This window comes from Apteryx mantelli, chromosome Z (assembly GCF_036417845.1).
Source record: "Apteryx mantelli isolate bAptMan1 chromosome Z, bAptMan1.hap1, whole genome shotgun sequence".
NCBI classification, from domain to species: Eukaryota; Metazoa; Chordata; class Aves; order Apterygiformes; family Apterygidae; genus Apteryx; species Apteryx mantelli.
In genome coordinates, this window is record NC_090020.1 from 36790409 (window position 1) to 36810743 (window position 20335).

The 20335-nt window shown below is 39.7% G+C and overlaps 1 protein-coding gene across 1 annotated transcript in view; it reads right to left on the reverse strand.

Moving 5' to 3' along the window:
* The window catches only part of ROR2 (receptor tyrosine kinase like orphan receptor 2), a 149542-nt gene that overhangs the window by 38480 nt on the left and 90727 nt on the right, over positions 1-20335 (reverse strand). The window contains exon 2 of the mRNA XM_067316213.1: positions 6529-6606. Within this exon, the coding sequence (XP_067172314.1) occupies positions 6529-6601 (73 nt within the window). The 5' untranslated portion in view covers positions 6602-6606. The remainder of the gene's footprint in view (positions 1-6528; positions 6607-20335) is intronic.

Consider the following 20335-nt stretch of genomic DNA (forward strand, 5'->3'; position numbering starts at 1 on the left):
CAATTCTTGTTATAGACTATTTTCTATAGTGGCCTTTGTCCACGACCCCCTGAAATGAGGGAAAACACTTCCTTTGCCTTCAGTGGTCTTTGGCTTGGACATCTGTACGCTTAAAGTATTTCAAAGGGAAAAGCCCTCTGATGGATATTTCTGCATTTGCTCTGGGCAGAGGTGCTCTAAATTAAATTTCGCTTTTGTTATGGTTTCCAGCATAGTTTACAAATGATACTAACAGTTTGTTTTGCTTGAACAGAGTAAAAACCGTTCTGTCAAGATGTTATGAAAGGATAATAGAACTTAATCTATATATTATGTTATAGTATGATACCCTAACGTACCCTATGAATAGTTTAGGGAAATAACTGACATTAATGTTGGCAAAACTCTTTCATACTTTGAAATGCCTTTGTTAGGTTGCCAGTCCTTCATGTTTTAAAAAGAAATAAATTTGATATAAATATATCAAACAGAATCCCACAGCAAATTCAGATTAAGAGGAAAGGGCCATTTTGTGTGTTTTGGCAAGAATATAAAAGTAAAATTTTCCCACACGTGAATAGGAATGTCGAATTATTGTCATATGCACAAGTACAGGTATTAAGCTAAAACCATAAAGGATGCAACTGTCACTGTGTCCCCATATGCATATTATTTTTCTTAGTTCTATTTATATTATTCTGGCACTTAGAAGTCCATGTTATAAGTTCAAACCTTCTGTGCTAAGCATAGCATAAACATAATACAAAATGATTGTTCCTGCTTCTGTTTTTTTTAAGACCTTAGCTGTGATTTACAAGTTGGATCTGTCCTCTAAAAAAATATATATACATATATTTTTAAATCTCTTTAGCTATTTTGAATCAAATTAATTCTGGTTTATCTGATTTTGCTTTGAGTTTTGATTTCTATTCTTCTTTTTGTTCCTTTTTGCCTTTATTGATTTTAAAAATAATTATGCAATACTGATTTTCAACAGCTTCAAGATGGGTCCTTGAATATGTTCGTAGTACTTATTAAAATTTTTAAACTCTTTTTATCTGGGAACTCCTAACGATTTATGCATGTTAGAGTCTCATGAGATGGGAAAATATCGTCAACCTTATTTTCCAAATGTGGAAATTAAAGCAAGGAGTGCTTAAGTGGCTTGCCAAATTTACACATTGACTAAGTGGTAAATCTGTAGGATACGATTCCAAGTTACATGTCTTCCCATGTTCCCGCCCTGCTAGGGGAATGAGATAATTGTGCCTTTTCGTGGAACAGTTGATTCCCTTTTCTTCCTGTACCACATAAGGGAAACAAACATATAAAATGTCTAATTTCTGAGAAAGGGATGGAAAGTTTGAGTCTTAAATTGCTAGATATTTGAAAATACAAGCAACCTCTTCAGAGGAAGCAACAATAATAATTACACTTGTATTTTATCATCTTTTAGAACACATCTTTCTAGATAAGACATATATATATATATATATATATATATAAAATAATTTTAAATCAAAGAATCAAAAAAATCCATAAACTCATCTGTTAGCTTTAAATGTTAAAAACTTTAAACTCAGCTGCTTAAAAAGAAATATTTTCTGTCTGCATAACTGCATATAATTTAGAGCATTTTTAGAATCATCTGTTAAAACTTTCCAAGTATTTTGATACAATGTTCAAAACCATTAAAAAATAAAACATACATTACCATTTGTTTAAAAAGCAATGTGGTATTTTCATTCCCTCAGCCGCTTGCTTTTTCTTTTTTTCTCCCTCCCTGTTCTTTTTTATTTTTTTGCCTTCGAATAACCCTTTCTTCACATTCTCAGATATCAATAAAAGAACATGAGTTCTCTCACTCAAGTTTTTTTCAAATGACTAACTTCAATAATGGCATTTTTTTCAGGTTAATGAAATCTCATTTCTAATTAAAAAGGGGTTTTTTTTGGAAAACATTTTAAGTAGCTCAAGTAATGATATTTCCATTAGGAGACAATTCAATCATTTCCTATAATAAGACATAATTTTTTTTTGTTAATAAATAAGAAAAATTCTACACACACAAAGAAAATATTTTAGCCTATGGAATGGCAGAATATTAACATATTAATATTAAACTTACCGGTACAAATAATGTCTTCTTATGAACAGAGTAACAAGCATAAAATATTCAGACAATTGACAGGTAGCACACAAAGAATATCAAAGTGTGCCACAGTGTTCTGGTTTATAAAAGAACCAAATGCAACCATAAGAGGAAACAAAGGTAAAAGTTACTAAAATTCAAAGCATTCTTTCTAGAGACGTGTACAGCAATACTGCTGTAAGTACAAGAGTTTAGGAGACATGGGTCAAACCAGCACACCTTAGCTGGTGCCTGGAGTCCAGTAAAGTGATTCCCTCCACAAATAAGCCATTTCTGGAAAAACACTGAGAAATACCATCCTAATAAGGAGGGGAGAAAGATCTAAGACTCCTAATTTCTTGCACAGCCCCTCTTCCTAAACACCATCCCCAAGTCTTCACCCCTCTCCCTCTGTATTTAACCACCACATGAAGATGAGCAATCTGCAGCAACACATTGGAGCCAGGTTAGCAGATGGAAGGGCAGCTGGCAGCCCTCCTAAAATACACGTGAGCAGTTAAGGAAACTGCACTGAATTAGGTATCGCTACATAGTGTTTCCAGATGAAGTGATACCTTTACAGCATAATTTAATCACATTATTTGCACCCAGTCTTCCATATTATGTGTGATCTCAATATATAAAAATGCAGTCACAAGCATGTAAAATAAAGCAATTTGGATCACATGCACTTAAACAAGCAGCTGGACACTTCAGATGTGCTTTAGAACAAATTACAGTCAATTCAGGAATGAAGCAGAATTACTATTGAAACATTGCCACAAGCTGAACATGGTCCCCCACAATCTCCGAAACCAGTGTAGACAGTGAGGTTAGCTCTGTCCTCTTGGCAGAAGGAAATTAATTTTTGAGCAATATTTTCCCATATTTAAAGGACTGAGCATCTACCTAGCCCTGTTTTCGAAGTCTACTGGGTAGTATGGTCTTGCTTTCTGAGCTCTCAGTGGAGTTTGTGAACAGAGAGTTACCTTCTGTCCCAGGCTGCTGCCTATTTAGGAACAGATCTTGGGGGGGACACAACAGTGCAGTTGGAGTGTGCACTGTCCTTAGGGTCACCAGTCGTGCAGATGAAAAGTCACTACCTAGGGAGTATATACGAATGACTCCTGACATGTAACCTCATTTCAAATCAAAGCAACCAGGACAGTCCAATCATAAATGGGTTTTATTGTATATGTTTTTCTTAACAAGAAAAAAAGCCTGTAACTAGAAAAAAGAAGTATGTTGAACAAGAGCTCAACATCTTCATTCAGTCAAAAAAAAAAAAAAAAGAGAGCGAGCGAGAGAGAAAGAGATGAAAAGACAAGAGCCTTTCCAAAGGAGCTAGAGTTCCTGGACTGACTTGTGGAGAAGCCACACACTGAAGGTCAGAGGCTTGAAGCATCGTGTCTCCCAGAGCATTTCACCTCACTGAACATCTCAGCTGCTGCAATTTGCCCTTACTTATGTACTTCTTTGACCATTAAAGTGTATTGCTCCAACACCTCTGCCACCAGACAGCATTTCTGATATAAGATTTTACTGGCAGCTCATACATGTATGAAGGGTCAGTACCGGACCCTTTAATTCCTTCCCTGGGTATGTTTTAAGAGTATGAAATTGTGAGCAGTGAATTCCTCTCTGATGTCCTATGTAACGCTGCGCACACCAGCAGTACTCATTACCAAAAAAACCCAGCTGGTTTCCACTTGTGACACAGTTGACAACTCTTTAGTTTGCTTGTGATGTTTCTGGAGAGGAGGAGGGAGCTGACACAGTCCCAGCTCAGAGCAGGTGGAAAGAGATTTTTCAGGAACCAGGAAAGGGTTTGTTCTAACACAGAAAGCCACTAACAGTCACTGGATTGAGATCAAGATCTGAGGAAAGGACCACCATTGCAAGGATTCACTGGTGTGGGGGGAGATTTGTTTTCAAACCCCTTTATTTTTATTCCAGCATACCCAGTAGACCCCAGTTCTTCCATAGCAAAAGCTCATTGCTCTACGCTGGTTCTGAGTGAAACCGAGCTCAGAGGCAGCCTTGTTCTGGCATTTCAGGTGCTCAGTTAAAGGAAATGGGTACAAGTAAATTCTCCTTAAAGCCCTGGCAAAGTCATGGTCCTATCCCATCAACTTTAGAAGGCTAGTTTCACTTGAAGGAAGACACGTGCAACCTTTTTTAAATGCACACAATTAATAATATCTTGCTTAACCTTGTTACTTCTTCGGGGACAGAATCATTTTTCAAGACTTCTGGAGGATTTGGAGGAGACGTTGATCTACACTTAGTTCTTCTAAAGTGGATCAAACTTTTGTCACTATTAAGGCCTATCTACTATTATTTTCAAGCCTCTTTTGTGTCAATTCTGCCATCAAGGAGAAAGGAAAGAATAGAGGTCAAAAGCAAATCAGGCTAACTAAACTTTTCTCAAGAAAGGAAAGCAAGATGATGTGATGTAAGAAGCTGTAGGACTCTTTTTAAGGGTCTCATGGTATGCACAAAGTCTGAAATAGAACTGTGCAATGATTCTTAAAACAAAAGCTTCATGCATTTGTGGTATGATATAGAAACACACAGGTTAAGATTCAAACCAAAGAAACAAAAAATACAAACCAAAGGATTTTTGCTTACTTGGAGAATTTTGTAGCCACAAAAGAGGAGCAAAATGAGACCATTTCTAGACCATGCTTGCTGGAAACTAGCTAGTGATTCTATAGCAACGAGTCATATAAGAACAAGGGTCTCTTTTTTTTCTGAAGGAAATACAAAATCCTTATGATGTAGAAATGTTTGAGATGTGATTAATTACTTCCTCAGACAGGTATTGCCTGTGGCCCTGCATAAAAAAAAGGAAATAACTGCAACTCCTTTCTGGGCAAGAATTTAACCAAGCAATGCCACATAAAAAATCATTTTCTTTCATGTCTGCAGTCTTAAAAGTCCAGACATAACAAAAGAGCAGAATGGAACTAACTTGCCAAGTAAACAAGCCTGTTGGATGCAGTTAAAGATTAAACGTGGACCCTCTGCCATGAGAAGTAGTGGGTACTTGAGTGTGGAGTGGATAAAACAGCTATAGCATGCAGTGCTGCTGGCAGGAATGACTGTGTTACTGAAATTCATTCCCATAACAGAGAACAACAGTTTAAAATAATTTGTGAGCTTCAGGAACAGGAAGAGGGTTGGGAAGAGGAGTGCACTGAGTCTTCCTCCCACGTGGGAAGGGCACAGCGTCCCACGTCGATGGTCACAAGGAACCTAGTTAGAGACATGCAAAAGTAAACATGCCATTTTTTTAATCCATGCTATTTTTTCTATCTAGTTAAGGATAGAAAGTAATGGAAAATTAATGGAAGGTTCTGAACAATCTTTCAATAGGCATAACCAAGGTAGCAGTGTAACTAGCTTTAAGGTGAAGTACAATAGAAAGGATTACATTATATGAGATACTAGGAGAGCAGGAACCATATTCCAAGGTCTCAAAATTTTATCTTCTCCTGAAAGAGAAACTCCAAGGGGAAAGTCTGGCCAGTATCGCAGAGCTTTTTAGACTTCAACATGTTCTTATCTTGCTGAGACTGCTAATGATAAGGCAGAAAGCAGGTCAAGTTCTTCATGCTAATGAAACTATCTGTCATTTTTGCTAAGTTATAAGGGTTGACTTTACTGTAACAGTGGATCCATACCAAGAAAAATCTGTATCACAATTAAGAAAGCTAAAAACTAATCTTGCATTTCTTCTGTCTCACATGTGTTTCTCAGGTAAAACACTGAAATTGTTCTACTTTAGGAAGTTGCACCACTTAACTGGAATCACAGTTTGCAGTAAAGATGCACATTTGTTAATGAGAAAACTTACAGAAACAAGAATAGAAATTGGATCTATGGTCCAAGTGTGACAAAGTATAATGTAAATTTAAGCTCACCAACAAATTACCAGAAATTTTGCTATTATGGTCTGCTTTAAAAAAATCACTAACATTCAGAGCTACTTAAAAAGTAAGTATTCTTATGTTGTCATGGGTTAGACTTAATTATCTAAAACAAAGATATTCAGAGATACTGATTCTTTAGATTTATACATAGACACCCAATGTGGTACTTAAAAAATTCAAATTCTTTTCCTGGCAGCCACCTGAGAGACAATATGGCAGGTAATTACAACAGCCCTCTGTATTTGGTCAATCATCCAATGCCTCAGCATATGCCTTAAGAACATGTTTAAAAATTATTTTTTATAGACTCCTGAAACCTAGTTAATATCCCTGCTTAGAGTCAAGAGTATGAAGTCGTGTGAGGCTACCTTTCTCACAGACATTTATTCACAGGTAAATCAAGCAAACATATAATAACAGGATTCTAAAGTATGCTTACACTTGAAAAAAGAAAAAGAGTATTGGAACTATGATTAATTTTACCTTTGGGTGTTGGAATTGGTCTCTCAAGTCCATCCACTTGACCTAAGGGGTCATTTGAATCTGGAATTTCCATTTCGCCTAGGAAGAAAAAAAAGAATTGTTGAATTTAGGTCTGAGGTCTTTCTCCTCTTCAACAGAATTAAGATGGTGAGTTCTGCAACTCATTCAGTCCAAATCCTGGTCTCACAGCAGCACACTGGAAACACCTACTAACAAGGAGATCAGGATTTATCCATTGCATATTAGAAAGCTTTCCTGTATGCAGTTCTGTGGAACAACTTATGCTTCGCTGACAGCATTAGAAAATACATTCCAGTTCTCACCTAAATAAAATTCACACAATTTTACAAAGGAATCAAACATTTCCAGAAGCAGCAGAGGCCCAGCAACCTAAGCAGTACCAGAACTTGCTTGACCATCACAAGTACAAAAGGGCATAAATCTGCTTTTGAAATTATTTTACAGTAACTCAAATTCTATTTTCACAGGTTAGACTCATCATCTCTGCTGGCTTTCTTATCCTATGCTGCAACACACCTCTAAATGACATGCCCCACAAAGGAGAGCTTAGTATTTTTAGTATAATTTAGTAAAATTTAGTATTTTTCCCTGATGATTTTATCACTTTTCCAGAAACTGAACTATACTGAACTCATCACCACCACCCAAGTATTCCTAATGGCGATGAAATGAATATCTTTTTGCTTGTCTTCCTTAGATGTATCTAAAATATCTCAGCACGAGCTACAAAAAATGTTTGCTAGCTCACAGTTCCCACAGAGAACACTGACAGGGTGTTTTGCTCTTGCAGATCTTACAGACACTTGACTAATTATAAACTCTGGGTTTTCCTGGCCCTTCTTCCTTTTAAAAATACCATTCTATAAGCAATAGAGCTGAATTTATAAGTCAGATAAAGTTACAGGGTTGCTTTTACTAAAACAACTTCTCAAATGACATCGCCTATATTTTTGTATCCTCAGTAATTTGTACTCGCTGTCCTGCAGCGGCAATTGCCTGTGGGTGCAGATGGCAGGATTTAGATATCTAAGTCCCTGCTTGCTTCAGCAAATTGCCAAGACACAGCACGCAAATCTAAGGCTGTCAGCATCCGAAGTGACAAATCTGAAACTCGTTGTAGGTAGTGCTTTGGCAGGTGTGCAAACTGGCACTAGATAAAAGGCTCTCACTCTTCCTTTTGTGCCCATTCCCCTTCCTTCAGAGTAAATAAACCCCACGACAACGTTCTGGCTCCAAGTCACAGCAGTGACACACAGGTAGGCCCATCTCTATCTTCCCCCCACACTGTTAAAGAAGAAAAGAATTGAGATTGTCTTTTTTTTTTTTTTCCTGTTATACTTTTGCCCGTTATTTGAGAACAGATGGCTTAGACAATTTGCCTTTAAGTTTACCAGGTGAAACACTGGAAGCAGAGACATCCTCTACTGCGCAGTGGGTCTGAAGTTATTCTGTGACATTACTGCCACCTTGTCATTACTCCATCTCTCCCTTCTTCTCCCACTGCTTGAGGCTACCAGCCCCACAGTGCTGATGTCAAGTGAGTTGTGAGCTCGTTCCCAGTCACCACAGTGAGAGTAATGGGGAAAATAGGGCTCTATCCATGGTAAGACACACTCCTTTGAACTGGAACAGCTGAGGCATGGACAGACATCATCTATCGTTCCTAGTCCTGGGCTACAGAAATTTGCTTCTGCAAAAGGGAGGGAGAAATGGGAAACGGGTGGCCAAAGGCTGTGGCATCTTAAATTGCCCTTGCCAATCCTGTCCCAGTTGGTCTTTACCCCTGAGTGAAGCGCAGGGCATGAGGCAGATTCAAAGCCTGAGTCTCTACTATACAGAGGTTTTGCTGATTTGTTTGATTTGGGGTGAACTGATAAATGCATGATAGTAGAGATAAATAACCTTGTTTCACCGTGGGGGCAGCACGGCAAGTTCACCTTTATTCCCTTGCTTCTGCTTGACCTCCTCTAGGTCCCACAAGGAGTTCAGAATGGGACACCACCATTTACCAGATGCAGTGGAGTTAAAACCAAGATTTCGGATGAGACATTGGAATAACAGGCAGAGTAGGACAAGTGACTGTTCTTTCAGGCCACATGCACTCGGCCCGTTCAGGCGATCAGAATCCACCAGGATTTACGGGATAACATATAATTTACAGAAACCCATTCTCGGGGACATCTGATTAGCTTAGATTCAGTCCTTCTCCAGACTCCCAGCTGCCCATGATCTGAATGCCACTTTTGCTTTAATGCTGTGCACTCAACTTTTCTTCTGGTGGTTTAGTCATTCCTTTAGTCATTTAGTGGGATTCGTAATAGGAAAAGACATTCAAAATTTAGAGAAATGGATGCAGAATTTTTTTCCTCTCCTTTCCCTCCTTCCCAGGGCCGTATCTCTTGATTATTTAAAGCTTTTCAGTTAAAGATGGAACGAGACAAAAGCGGTTGCTGATTTGAAAAACATTTCAATAGTTTTGTGTGATTCATTCTTCTGCTTGCCATGTTTATGTCTGGCAGGAACATTTATCTCCAGATGTGCCTTATCAGAAAGGATAATTACAAACCACAGACAGCACCTACCAGCAAAGTCTTGATGACTAAGCAACATAAAAATTGAAAATCCTTTGTGCATTCTGTAAAAACAGATCTTTCACCCAAACTGGTTTTTTTTATGAAGGAAATATTTATGTTTTCTATACTCTAAACTGCAAAATTCCACTTAGCCCACATTTATTATGCACTCTCAGTCTTAACCCTGAAGTTTCTGAACTCCAATTTAAGATACTATCAAGTTATTATCAACATGAAAAATTACAAGTTTTCTACACCATAAATGCTGCTGGATCAGATTACCAACAAGTCACTACAACCAAAGAAAGCTTCTTCCTCTTGAGTTAATCAGTATAAAAGAATCCTGCAGTCAAAGAACTGCTCAGAGGAAAAGTCCTGTCCACTCCTGTTGAATAATTCTCTTTAGTCTTCCTGATTTTGAATTCCTAACAGTGCATTTTTTCTGGCTATGAGTGAGACCATGGTGCTGTGCCCAACAGATAGTAATCCTTGTTGCCTCCTCTCCTTCATTCCCCCAACTGTAGAGCAGATGCAACCCTATTATGTGCCTTACTGACTTATACAAGTCTGCACCCTCATACTTTTTTTAAGGACCCCTACACAACTGTGCTTCTGCCTACATCTCTGATTTTTATCTTAGATCCCTTTTCCCATTTTCCAAGTTTCCAGCCTGGGTATCTCATTTTGCTTTTCTTCCTGCTATTTTCATATATTTTCCTGGCATTTTTACATGCTCTCCTGCTGCCAGAATGGGAAAAAATACACAAAAGTAACTTTAGATGTCTGACTTCCACGTCTGTCAGCCTCGACAAACAAGCAGCTACTGTTAAGATAAATCCTAACTGTTTAATAAATTGATTTCAGATGCAAAGATAATAGACACTGGATAGTCGCATCTTTTGCATATATATGACAACTACAGCATTGTCATACAATACTAGGGAAAAAAAGGTAACTTGCAAGTGAGCAAACCATAATACTTGCAAATTAACAGCAACCTACAAACAGCTATTATAAAACAAAAATGGTTGGAGGCTAGGAAAAATCTCAGAGGAAGTATTATATAAGCCCTGTTCTTGTGCTTCTCTTTCAGCATCTCCTTTTTGCTGCTGTTAGAGACAAGATGCAGGGTTGGATGGACTTCTGGTCTCCTCCAGTACAGTTGCTCTCACGTTTTTAGCTTAGATATGTTCTGTGCTCACACACTTAAATGCATCACTGCTTATTTCTGAACATTTTTCTTCAAACTACATTCACAGTAATAGCATCAGGTAGAAAAGATGAGTGGTGTCCTCCTCAGAAGGCTCTAACGCTGCACACTGCAGCAGCAGATGGGACTCCAAAACAACCAGAACTTGGCTTGAATGCAGATTGAATAAAGATATTTCTTAACTTTTCTGGGCAATAAAGCGAGCTATTTGAATTTCAAGGAAAACCCAAACTGTTAGTTTTACCAAAAGAGAAAGCATCTTTAAAGTCAATATCCCATATTTCTGATGTATAAAACACAAGTTAATATTCTCTCTCTTTGGCTTATTACAGTAAACTGCAGCAAGAAAACAAGCAATATAGCAAACCCTTCTCCAATTTGAATATAAATAATCATCCCTGCTTTTTTCAATCCCCTTCTCTTAAAAAATAAAAGACAACACTTGTAAGGTGGAATATAAGGAAGATTTGTTTCCTGAGAAGGAATCCAGAGGAGGCAGCCCCACTGCCGCATTTTGGGTGCTGATGACCAAGGACACACACAAGTACGCATCCTGTAATACTGAGACAGGCATGTCCTTTTACACATTTGAAAACCAAATTGCCCGAATGATCACGATGTCAACTCACAGGGCATACACCATTCATCATATAAGAATTCACTTTTTGCTTCTGAAATGGTTAGGAGTTCAGAGATCATTCGGTATTTGAGAGGTAATTGCGATGAACAGACTTCCAAATGTTCATGGCTCTAAACAGACATAAAAACAATGCATTAATCTTCACTAAAAAAGCCAGTCACAAGCGGGTGGTTATCATAATTGCTAGCAGGGACAAGACAAGGCCTCCGCCTCAAGCAGAAAGAGAATAATGGAGTCAGGTATATTCAACCAGAGGGCGCTTGATTAATTTAGAGCAGTTAAGAGCTGGCTGATGCAATGTCATGCAATGTTAATGGCTGTCTTTCAGTTCTTGCAGAGCGCAGATGAGATCCTAAAAGACTGGAAATTGCACAAATAGTTCCTACTATTTATTAAAAGGGTAAAAAGGAGTGCCAGAGAATTATAGACCTATCAGCTTAACATCAATTCCTGGAAAAAAATAATAGAACAAATAAGTTATTTTTAAGCATTTACAATAAAGCAGAGAGATGAGTAATAACCAACATAAAAGCCATCACTGAATTGGCTTACATGGATTAGAATTGAGCAAGAGTCAACAATCACAAGCTATTGCAAATGAGGCAAACATCAGACCGGGACATATAACCAGCAGCAATCCTTCCCGTCTGCTCGGCGTTAGTGCTTTCTCCAGTGTTGTGCCTCATGTTTCGAGGTAGATATGGGTCAAACTGAAAGACCACAACTAGGGCCATGAGGATGGTCTAGAAAACATGACTAATGCAAGGAAGAAATGAATGACTAAGGCTGCTTACTTGGAAGGAGAGAAAATTAAGCATGGACTGAAAGCTAGCATTCTTCAAATACATAGGTCCCCATGGATGAAATTTTCCAGGGTGGATGAAACCAGAAGTAATGGACTTAGACTGTAACAAGGAAGATTTATTGCTAGACATCAGGAAAAGCTTTCTAATAGTATGGAGAGCATAGCACTGGTGCAGATAGCACAAATAGGCAACAAAGTCATCTCTACAGGTCTTCAACGACGGGGCAACCATTAGGCAAGCTTCGATAGCATGTGATATTGCATAGATACCGTCAATATTTCTTTTTGCCAGGCTGAAGGAGGACCTCTCAAGATCCTTCCCAGGCTTATGATTCTATGAGGAAAACAACCATTCCTCTGTCATCGTATGCTAATTCCCAAAGCTTAAGAATAAATCTTTCAATCCTAACAACTGCATACAGCTACATTTAGGGAAGCCACTGATTTTTCTTTGTTTCTTCCACTTATCAATAATGCTATTCGTGGAGCTGAAACTATTTACCAATTGAAACAGCAACGCGCAGCCTTTGCTTCTCACTACTGTAACCTTCAGCTCAGGTTCTAACTTCATTCCAATAATAAAAACAAACACTCCCCGACTCTCTTCAGCCTAATACCGCCTAATATTCTGTTCTTTTCTTCGTAAAACTGCGCTGCCATCCTGTCAATTACTAACCTCTGGAGTGCCCGGACAAAGGGCCCACTGTATGCTTTGATTCGGCTGCCAATCTGATTACTTTGGCCGGGGGGAGGCTGGCGACTTGGCTCGCTGAATCAGGGCCTTTCATTGCAACGTCGCTTTTCCGACATCTGCAGCCCCTGGCAACCCGGCGCAGAGTGGGCTTGGCAAACCTGTGCGGGGCGGTGAATAGCCTACAAAAGGCGCAGTTAGTAGCATAAAATCAGTACAGCCCTTTCACAGCCGTGGCAGATTGGGACCTCTGCGGCGCATGTTGCTTAACTGCCGTAGTTTCAAATAAAAATAGCTGAGGGTGGGGAAAATTACCTGCGCTTTTTGTTTCAGTTGCTCTACTCAGACGACCGTGCAGTCTTAAAAACGGACTTTGCTTGGCTTGCTGTCAGGAGCAAAACGTACTGTTTGCAGGGCACAGAGACATAGCTACCACAGAGATTGGCTAAACTACTTAAATTTATTTTTTAGCCATCCAAAAAGTATTTTCCAGTGACTTTCAGCTAAATTCATTGTAATAAAGAGCCTTCACTAGGAGACAATGAGATGTGGAGTCAGCTTTTGTATGTCTGCTGTGTTAAAACAGCAAAATAACCCCCCAGATAACGTTAAACAAATATGTTTAAAGCAAGACCGACACTAAGTAACAGAACCTTCTGAAAGCTGGCAGAAAACACAAAGAAGAAACCATTTTACAAGAGCTAAGGTTCAGTTATATTGAAAAAATGTCCACAATTTATAAGCATTCCTCATGGAAGCAAATCTCTTGTTTCATTACTGTAAATTTCCCTTTCTTTAGATTTTGTTCTATTTTACCTAATAGCTATATGGAAATGGTTTAATTGCAGTAAGTATCAGGAAAAATGCCCTATGGCAAAAGGTAGGAACTACACAAGGGGACAAGGACAGATCTGAGTTTTAGGAGATGTGGCAATGAAAAGGGCTTCATTATTTGTTTTGGACAGAAAATTTTGCATTAAGTTAAAATAAAATTCCAAGCAAACACATAAAATCATCTTCATTCTGAACAGTGAGAGCTCATTTCCCAAATGCATCTTAACACAGCTTCAAAACCCTGTAACTTGACACTCCTTGTCACTTAAATTCATTAAGAGGAAATCTGCATGTTGCATTAATCTGTATTAGTGCAAATGCTTGTGTTCCCAGACTGCTGCAAGATACAGTAGTTTGCCTGTGTTGCAAAACTAGTAAAGTGCATGATGAAATTGCTACTTTATAGATTTCACCAAGCTCCTGCAGGATCTTCCTCATTTAATAAAACAATCTCTATGAGCCTAGCATCACACCGCTCAAAAACACAATAAAAGATATCAGCTGGCCATCAGATAAAACTGCAGAGAAGGAACAACTCTCGAGTTCCCCACAGAGCTGCAATGAACCTCCAAAACAGAAAAAAAGTATACTGAAGATGTACAGTTTATCCTCTTACTCATCAACCAGGCACCTCCCCAGGTACTATGAAGTAAACACGAAAAGAACTAAATCAAATAAGTCATTAAAAAATAAAATTACCAGGGATTCTTACAGAGAGTGCAGCAAATACTTTGATTTATTTCAATGCCTCATACAGTTAATGCATATTTTGCATTAACCACACAGCTGCATTTTCAGTTTCACTGTCAGTCTTTACCCCTTCATTTATACAACTCTCATTTTTGAGCTAAGCTGTTACATACTTTAGATTCTTCCTCCTTGAAATCATATTTGCTACTTAAAAATAAGAGTTCAGACACATTAGCGAGACAAAACTGAAGATAATTTTTTTTTCAGATTTCATTCATTTTGTTCACAGAGGAACCCTCATTAATAGCTGTTTACATTACAGAAAAACAAACAGCTTCTACAGATGAGAAGATGCTCATTTTAAGTTACCATCTTCAGCGCCCAACAAGCTTCTCAAGAAGATAACCTATGGACTATAAATTATTGCGCCAATTCGCAGCCAAATTAATCTTTTAATAAAGCTAAGATAAAATCCAGCTGCTCTTATTTCGCGACACCAAGGGGAGCTCATTAAATGGGGACTGAGCCTGCACTGAGGAAGAGCCAAATCTGATTCTCAGCTCTCAGGACTTTCTGCAAAGTCCTGGCCAAGTCACCCCAGGCCAGCTTGGTGCAAGTATCTGATGCCAAAAGATGCAGACAGATGTCTGCTGAGATTTTCAAAAGTGGGTGGCCACCTCCACCTCACTTCTGCAGAATACGTCCCTTCATCTTTCGTACCTCCGGTGCCCACAGGGGGAGAGGTTAGCTCCCTGATGCGGTTCCCATTGCAGCAAAACTTTGGGGGGGAAAAAAAAACCCCAAACCAAAAAACAGGGAGCCCTTGCATCAGCACGAGGATGGGAGCAGCATGGCAGGGAGGGGCAGGGCAGAGGGGAGGCAAGATGCAGCTTTTTGATGGCTGTGATGATTTATGCCACTTCCAAATGATCCTGCAATCCCAGTGTTAAACTTCACTGCTGGGCGCTACAGGGAGAAACTCTACAGCCTGCTGCAGAGTACTAGCCTCGCACCTGGTCAAGAAAGGCAAAAGATAAACACCCTATCTGGAAACAAATTAAGACATAATTGTGCCAATAAGGCTATTCTGAATGCTTAATAAGTATGAGCGAACCCTACAGTATTTACAGCATTAAATACTTGAGGCTTTTTAAACCACAAAGGCATTTCATTGCCATTTCTAATTTAGCAACAATGGAATTAAGGCCATCAAGCCATTGCAGGCATAGCTTTTCTGTGCAACCATATCTCTGTTGAGCAGTCCAAGTCAATATGTTAAGGAACATATAAAAGCCTTGAACTATGGGAAAAAAAAATACAAGTGATTCTGGATTTTATAACAAACAGTCCTTGTTGGTTATGCATTATGTTAAAAACAAAAAAGTAAAGCAATTGTGTATACATTCCAACACTCTTCACCACCTGAGCTGTAAAATCACTGTTTAAACACAACCAACAGAGGTGCTGAACACACCTGCAGTAGCTCAAAGAACACCAAGCAACATGATAATTATCTGTGGCATTATTACGTGATTGATTATTTTACTGTTCCTGGCTGCGAAAGAAAAATAGTCCTAACCAAAAGGCTGAAAATAATCATGATTTATGAGTATAACACTCCATCAACTGGGAAAAACAACGATTTTCACGGTGCTCTTTTTTTTTTTCCCCTGAAAAATAACTCAGAATCCAAAAATACCAGTTCTGTTTGTAGCCTTAGGCTGAAATCTTTAAGGCTTCAATTCAGAAAGACACTCTTAGGCAGGCAGAACACTTGAAAGCATACTTATTTCTAAGCATGTTCTTAAGTGCTTTCATGTATCAGAAACAAAACAACAACATTAATCCACCTCAGTCTAGCAGGTAATACAAAAATAGCACAGGTCACAACCGAGTTTAGGAGAATATAAAGCAGAAGTTGCTAATCTGTATCCTAATGGTTATTCTCACTTAGTTCTACTGCCTGTCGTGGTCCACCACAACAAGCACAAAAATCCTTCCTACAATTTGTTTAATTTTCATTCTCTAATCACGTTTTAAAAGTGGAAAACGCAACATCAGGCTTAGCAGACAGGGATCCTTCTGGCCACCCTGCTCTCCCGAAAATACCGAGAGCAAAGAACACATTCATATGAACCAACGCCAGGGCATTTTTTGAGAGATAAAGTGCTTTTGAGCAAGCACTATAATCTCCACCTTCCTGACACAAAGGGTGCACTGGAGACAAATGAATAATCGATGCTCAAACCCAGGGGCCTGATACCAACCACTAATTCAGGAAACATCGGTGCCTAAACGTGAGCCTGGAGGTTTACCGCAATTCTGAGGAACAAAAGCTGGCAAAGGAGCCGATGATAGCGCAATATTCATCCTTAAATAATACTTGCTAAATAGATGCCTAGATTCTTAGCTTCAATTAGCCCCGCAATTTTTGAAAAGCCCCAGGTAGAGAGAAAAGCACATTTCTGGCTCTCTGGAGCATTACCCTCTTGGGATTTGTCTCCACTAAGTCATATTAGAACACGATTTTACGAAGCCCTGCTGCATGTAACACTGCTTACTGTGTTCAAAGAGGAGCAGCTGCTCATTAGTCAACATTATTTCAGCTATAGGTTTTGCGCATGACCAGCTGGCATAAAGTTAAACACAACAGTTTCATTTCTGGGAGACAGCAAAATTATTTTTAACACAGAGAAAAAAGTATCCTGGCTGCTACATCAGCCTCTTAAAAATCTTAATTTTCTAGTGAAAGCCCTCTTTATAGCCAGTAATTATTGATGGTCTATATATGCTCAGAAAAAAAAGGAATTTCTCTCCCCTGCTAACAGTTCAACTTGGTGTTGGTGGATGGGTGGGTGGGTAAGTGTGTAGAAAAGGGGAGAATGAAGATAAGGGGGGATTCCAGGGTTCATAGGAAATAAACAGCTGATCTATATTTTAATCCTTGAAGAGTGCAATCCTGTTATTTTAATGAAAATTTTACAAGGCAACTTATTGATTTGTTTTGCTATTTCTTTCCAAACATTCCCAGAGTAGAATTATTTATTTACTTTCTCTATCTAAAACACAAACTATTTCTGCTAACATGCTGCTCAGTTAGTCTAGACTGGAAAAATCTTTTTCCTCTGCTGCAGAATCTGTTTGATTAAAACTGAGTGCATACAGTGAAGTAGAAGAGGTTGTCTGCCCTAAAAAAACCCTCCCATTTCTCTTTCTCCTATTACTGAAACTACCTTAACTGCTACAGGAGGAAAAAAAAAACAGCTCAGCTGTCTAAATGGACCTCTTCCATGCAGTTCTTCTTTATTCATTTTTAATTAACAGAGCCAAGCAACACTTCCCTGCATGAGAAGAGATGGCATATCAGATGTTTGCTCTTTCCTCAAAAATAGTACTAAAAGAAGAGGAGAGCCCTGAGGCGCAGAACAGAACGGCCAGAGTGCTTCCAGATGTACATCTACACAGCCGGCGGCAGGCGGGCAGCCTAGCAGCTAAGCGCAAACCTGGTCACCGTCCCACCGACGGCAGCCGACGTGGTCATTTTGAATGCTGTAACGCCGCGCAGGAGCGCCTGGTGCAGCAGCGGCACCCAGCACAACCCGGCCACGCGCCCGCAGGCAGCTCCAAAGCACCCAACCACTGCATTTTCCCCCAAGCCAGGCAGGGATATCCTGAGCTCCCACTATCTTTCTCTATCATCCTGCTTAACCCCTGTAACTGATGTTAATCACCATAATCACTTTATTACAAGCTAGTTTCAATGGCAACATCTAAGGCCACGGCCACACTGCCATTTTAACGAATCCTGAAAGCGACGGGCATGCAAAGTGCAGTGCAACACACAAAGTCACTTTAAAAGTAGCATTTACCCACTGGAAAGCTCTGAATATTGCATGTGTAAACTCCTGTTTTACAAACTAGAAGCTTTCCTACTTTTTGTTTGGTGTGACTGATAGGGCTACCACCATTGCTGGATGGTCACATGGGTCAGTTCTGCTGCTACACCATAAAAACGTGACTACAAAACGTCTGTTTTCATGAAACATAAGCTAGAAACAGCACAACCTACTTTTCGACGGCAGGGTTAGCTCATGGAGCTGAGCCACGACCTAAATTCTTACCCGTATATTGAACAAATCTTGTCCGAAAGTCACATACGAACGTAACCGAGATTTCCGAGGCACGTCTTCAAAAAAAAAGCACCGCGCCTCAAGCAAGAGCCTCTTATTTTTAACGAGGGCAACAACAAAAAAGCTCTCGTCTGTGAATAAACTGTTCCAGCCATCATCAGATAGGGCAGTGGAACAAGCTGTGGGCAACCAGCGATATTTACTGCTGGAAAATTGATTGGTTCCACTCCTAAAGCAGGGAGCACACAAAAGCAGACGGCTCCTCCAGCAACTGCCAAGCACGCTGCCCGCTGCTCCTAACGCTTCGGACTTGCAACGTGCTTCCCTCAGCTTTGGCACTGGCTGGAGATAGCATTTTAAGGAAGAAGAATATTCCTTACAGTGCGAACTAAGATTAGGAAAAATATGTATTCTGTTTTAATACATTTTCTTACCGCTGAACATTTCAAAATATACATAGCAGGTACTCCACACAGATCCAAATGTCACTTTTATACTTGATACATTCCCTTGCAACCACTGTTTACTTAATCAAAATGGACAGCTGTGGTTTTCATTATCCTTAAGCAAATATTTGCACAGGTATTACTTTCTTGTGTTATACATCACCATAAAGTTTTGCAAGCAAAAGCCAACCATGCCAATCCAAATGTCCTCACACATGAACTTTTTGTAACAACTATGAGCAATTGCCAAATAAATTGTTCCAAGTGTATAAGCAGTTGCCTTCCTTCGCATTAGCTATGGACGACTTGAGAACGGCATTAGTTCCAAAGCATGGAAACAGGCTGCTAACTCTAATAAGCAGGAAAACACGCAGAATCAGAAACACACCTTTACATGCAGCCAGTATAGCAGCCATTATAACATTAATGGCTCATTTTAGGTACTTGTAGGTCATGCCAAGACTTCTGCTGGCAACGAAGCTTCAGCAAAGCATCCCATTTTGCATGACGTACGTAGACACAGCACATGCATCATTGGCACCTATTGTGTCAAGGAAAGACCTGCTAAGCTTAGTGGGCTACGTTTTAACTGCAAATGCTCCTGTTTAGTCTAAACTACTACTAATATCCATCTAGCTGAGACATTTAGCTAGCTAAGGTGCCTTCTTGGGAAACGGATGTCAGAAAAGGAGAAAACCGAGTTTCCTCAGGCATTAGAAAGAAGTACAACTGCATCTTTCCATCCTTGTTAGCACATATAACCAGGCCACCTTGCGCTGAGTCCCCCCCCCCCCAGGTCTGGCTGGTACTGAGCCCATCACATAGTTACCAGCACAGGCTGCGTCCTGCAGCATGCGGCACAGCAGCTGAATCAGCAAGGGAACCGCCAGAAATGGAGATGACGGTGGCCTGGGCTTGGCACACACTGAGCCGGGGCATCACAGTGACAGCAGCAGGCCCTACCAAGTGGTGCCGCAGAGAGGGACTCTGGACAGCATGAGACAGTCGGCTGCCAAGATGACTTCAAAGCACATCTGGCCCTTTTGCTGCTCATATTAGCCAACCTGAATCCTAGGCCAGCATCAGAAACATAGGCTTCCTGTTATGTCCTGTCACACTTCAGCTTAACCTGCCAAGGCTTCACGGTTTAGAAATGGTTATCGGATGGTTGCTTGGGGGCTCAGCCTTATTTCTAGCAAATAAAATTTGCATCACAAAAGACTACTATAAAAGTTAGCGACCGCTAGGTATTCTTACTAGCATTCACAGAGATGCCATCAATAACATGGGCAGAGGGGACCCATCATGGTACAGACAATGAGGAAGGTTTATTACGTTAGCCACCAGTTTCACAACTGTGGAAACAGACATTTTTTTCTCTAGTACTATTAGGCATGAATGTCTCAGTAATTATCTTTTTAAAAATGCCTGTTATTCCCAGCATTTGTTTTTGTGAGCATCCGGCTGTTTCCTTCACGCTCTTTGGGTACATGTGAGAATTTTTACATCTTTGTATAACAATATTCAACTACAGCTAATTTTTAAAATCTTTTTATTCAGAGAGGAACAGAGAGGTAACCGATTAGGTAACCGATAATGTGGTGCGAAAGGTATGAAAGTTCATTTTCCTGGTATGTTACTTGCATCCTTTGGGAAAACACTTGGGAAATGCTATTCAAAGCATCAGCCATAACCTAACATATTAGCTGTCTCTTGGGGCACCGAAGAAATGCATCTTTGAGAAGACTGGAGTGATTCTTTGTAGGC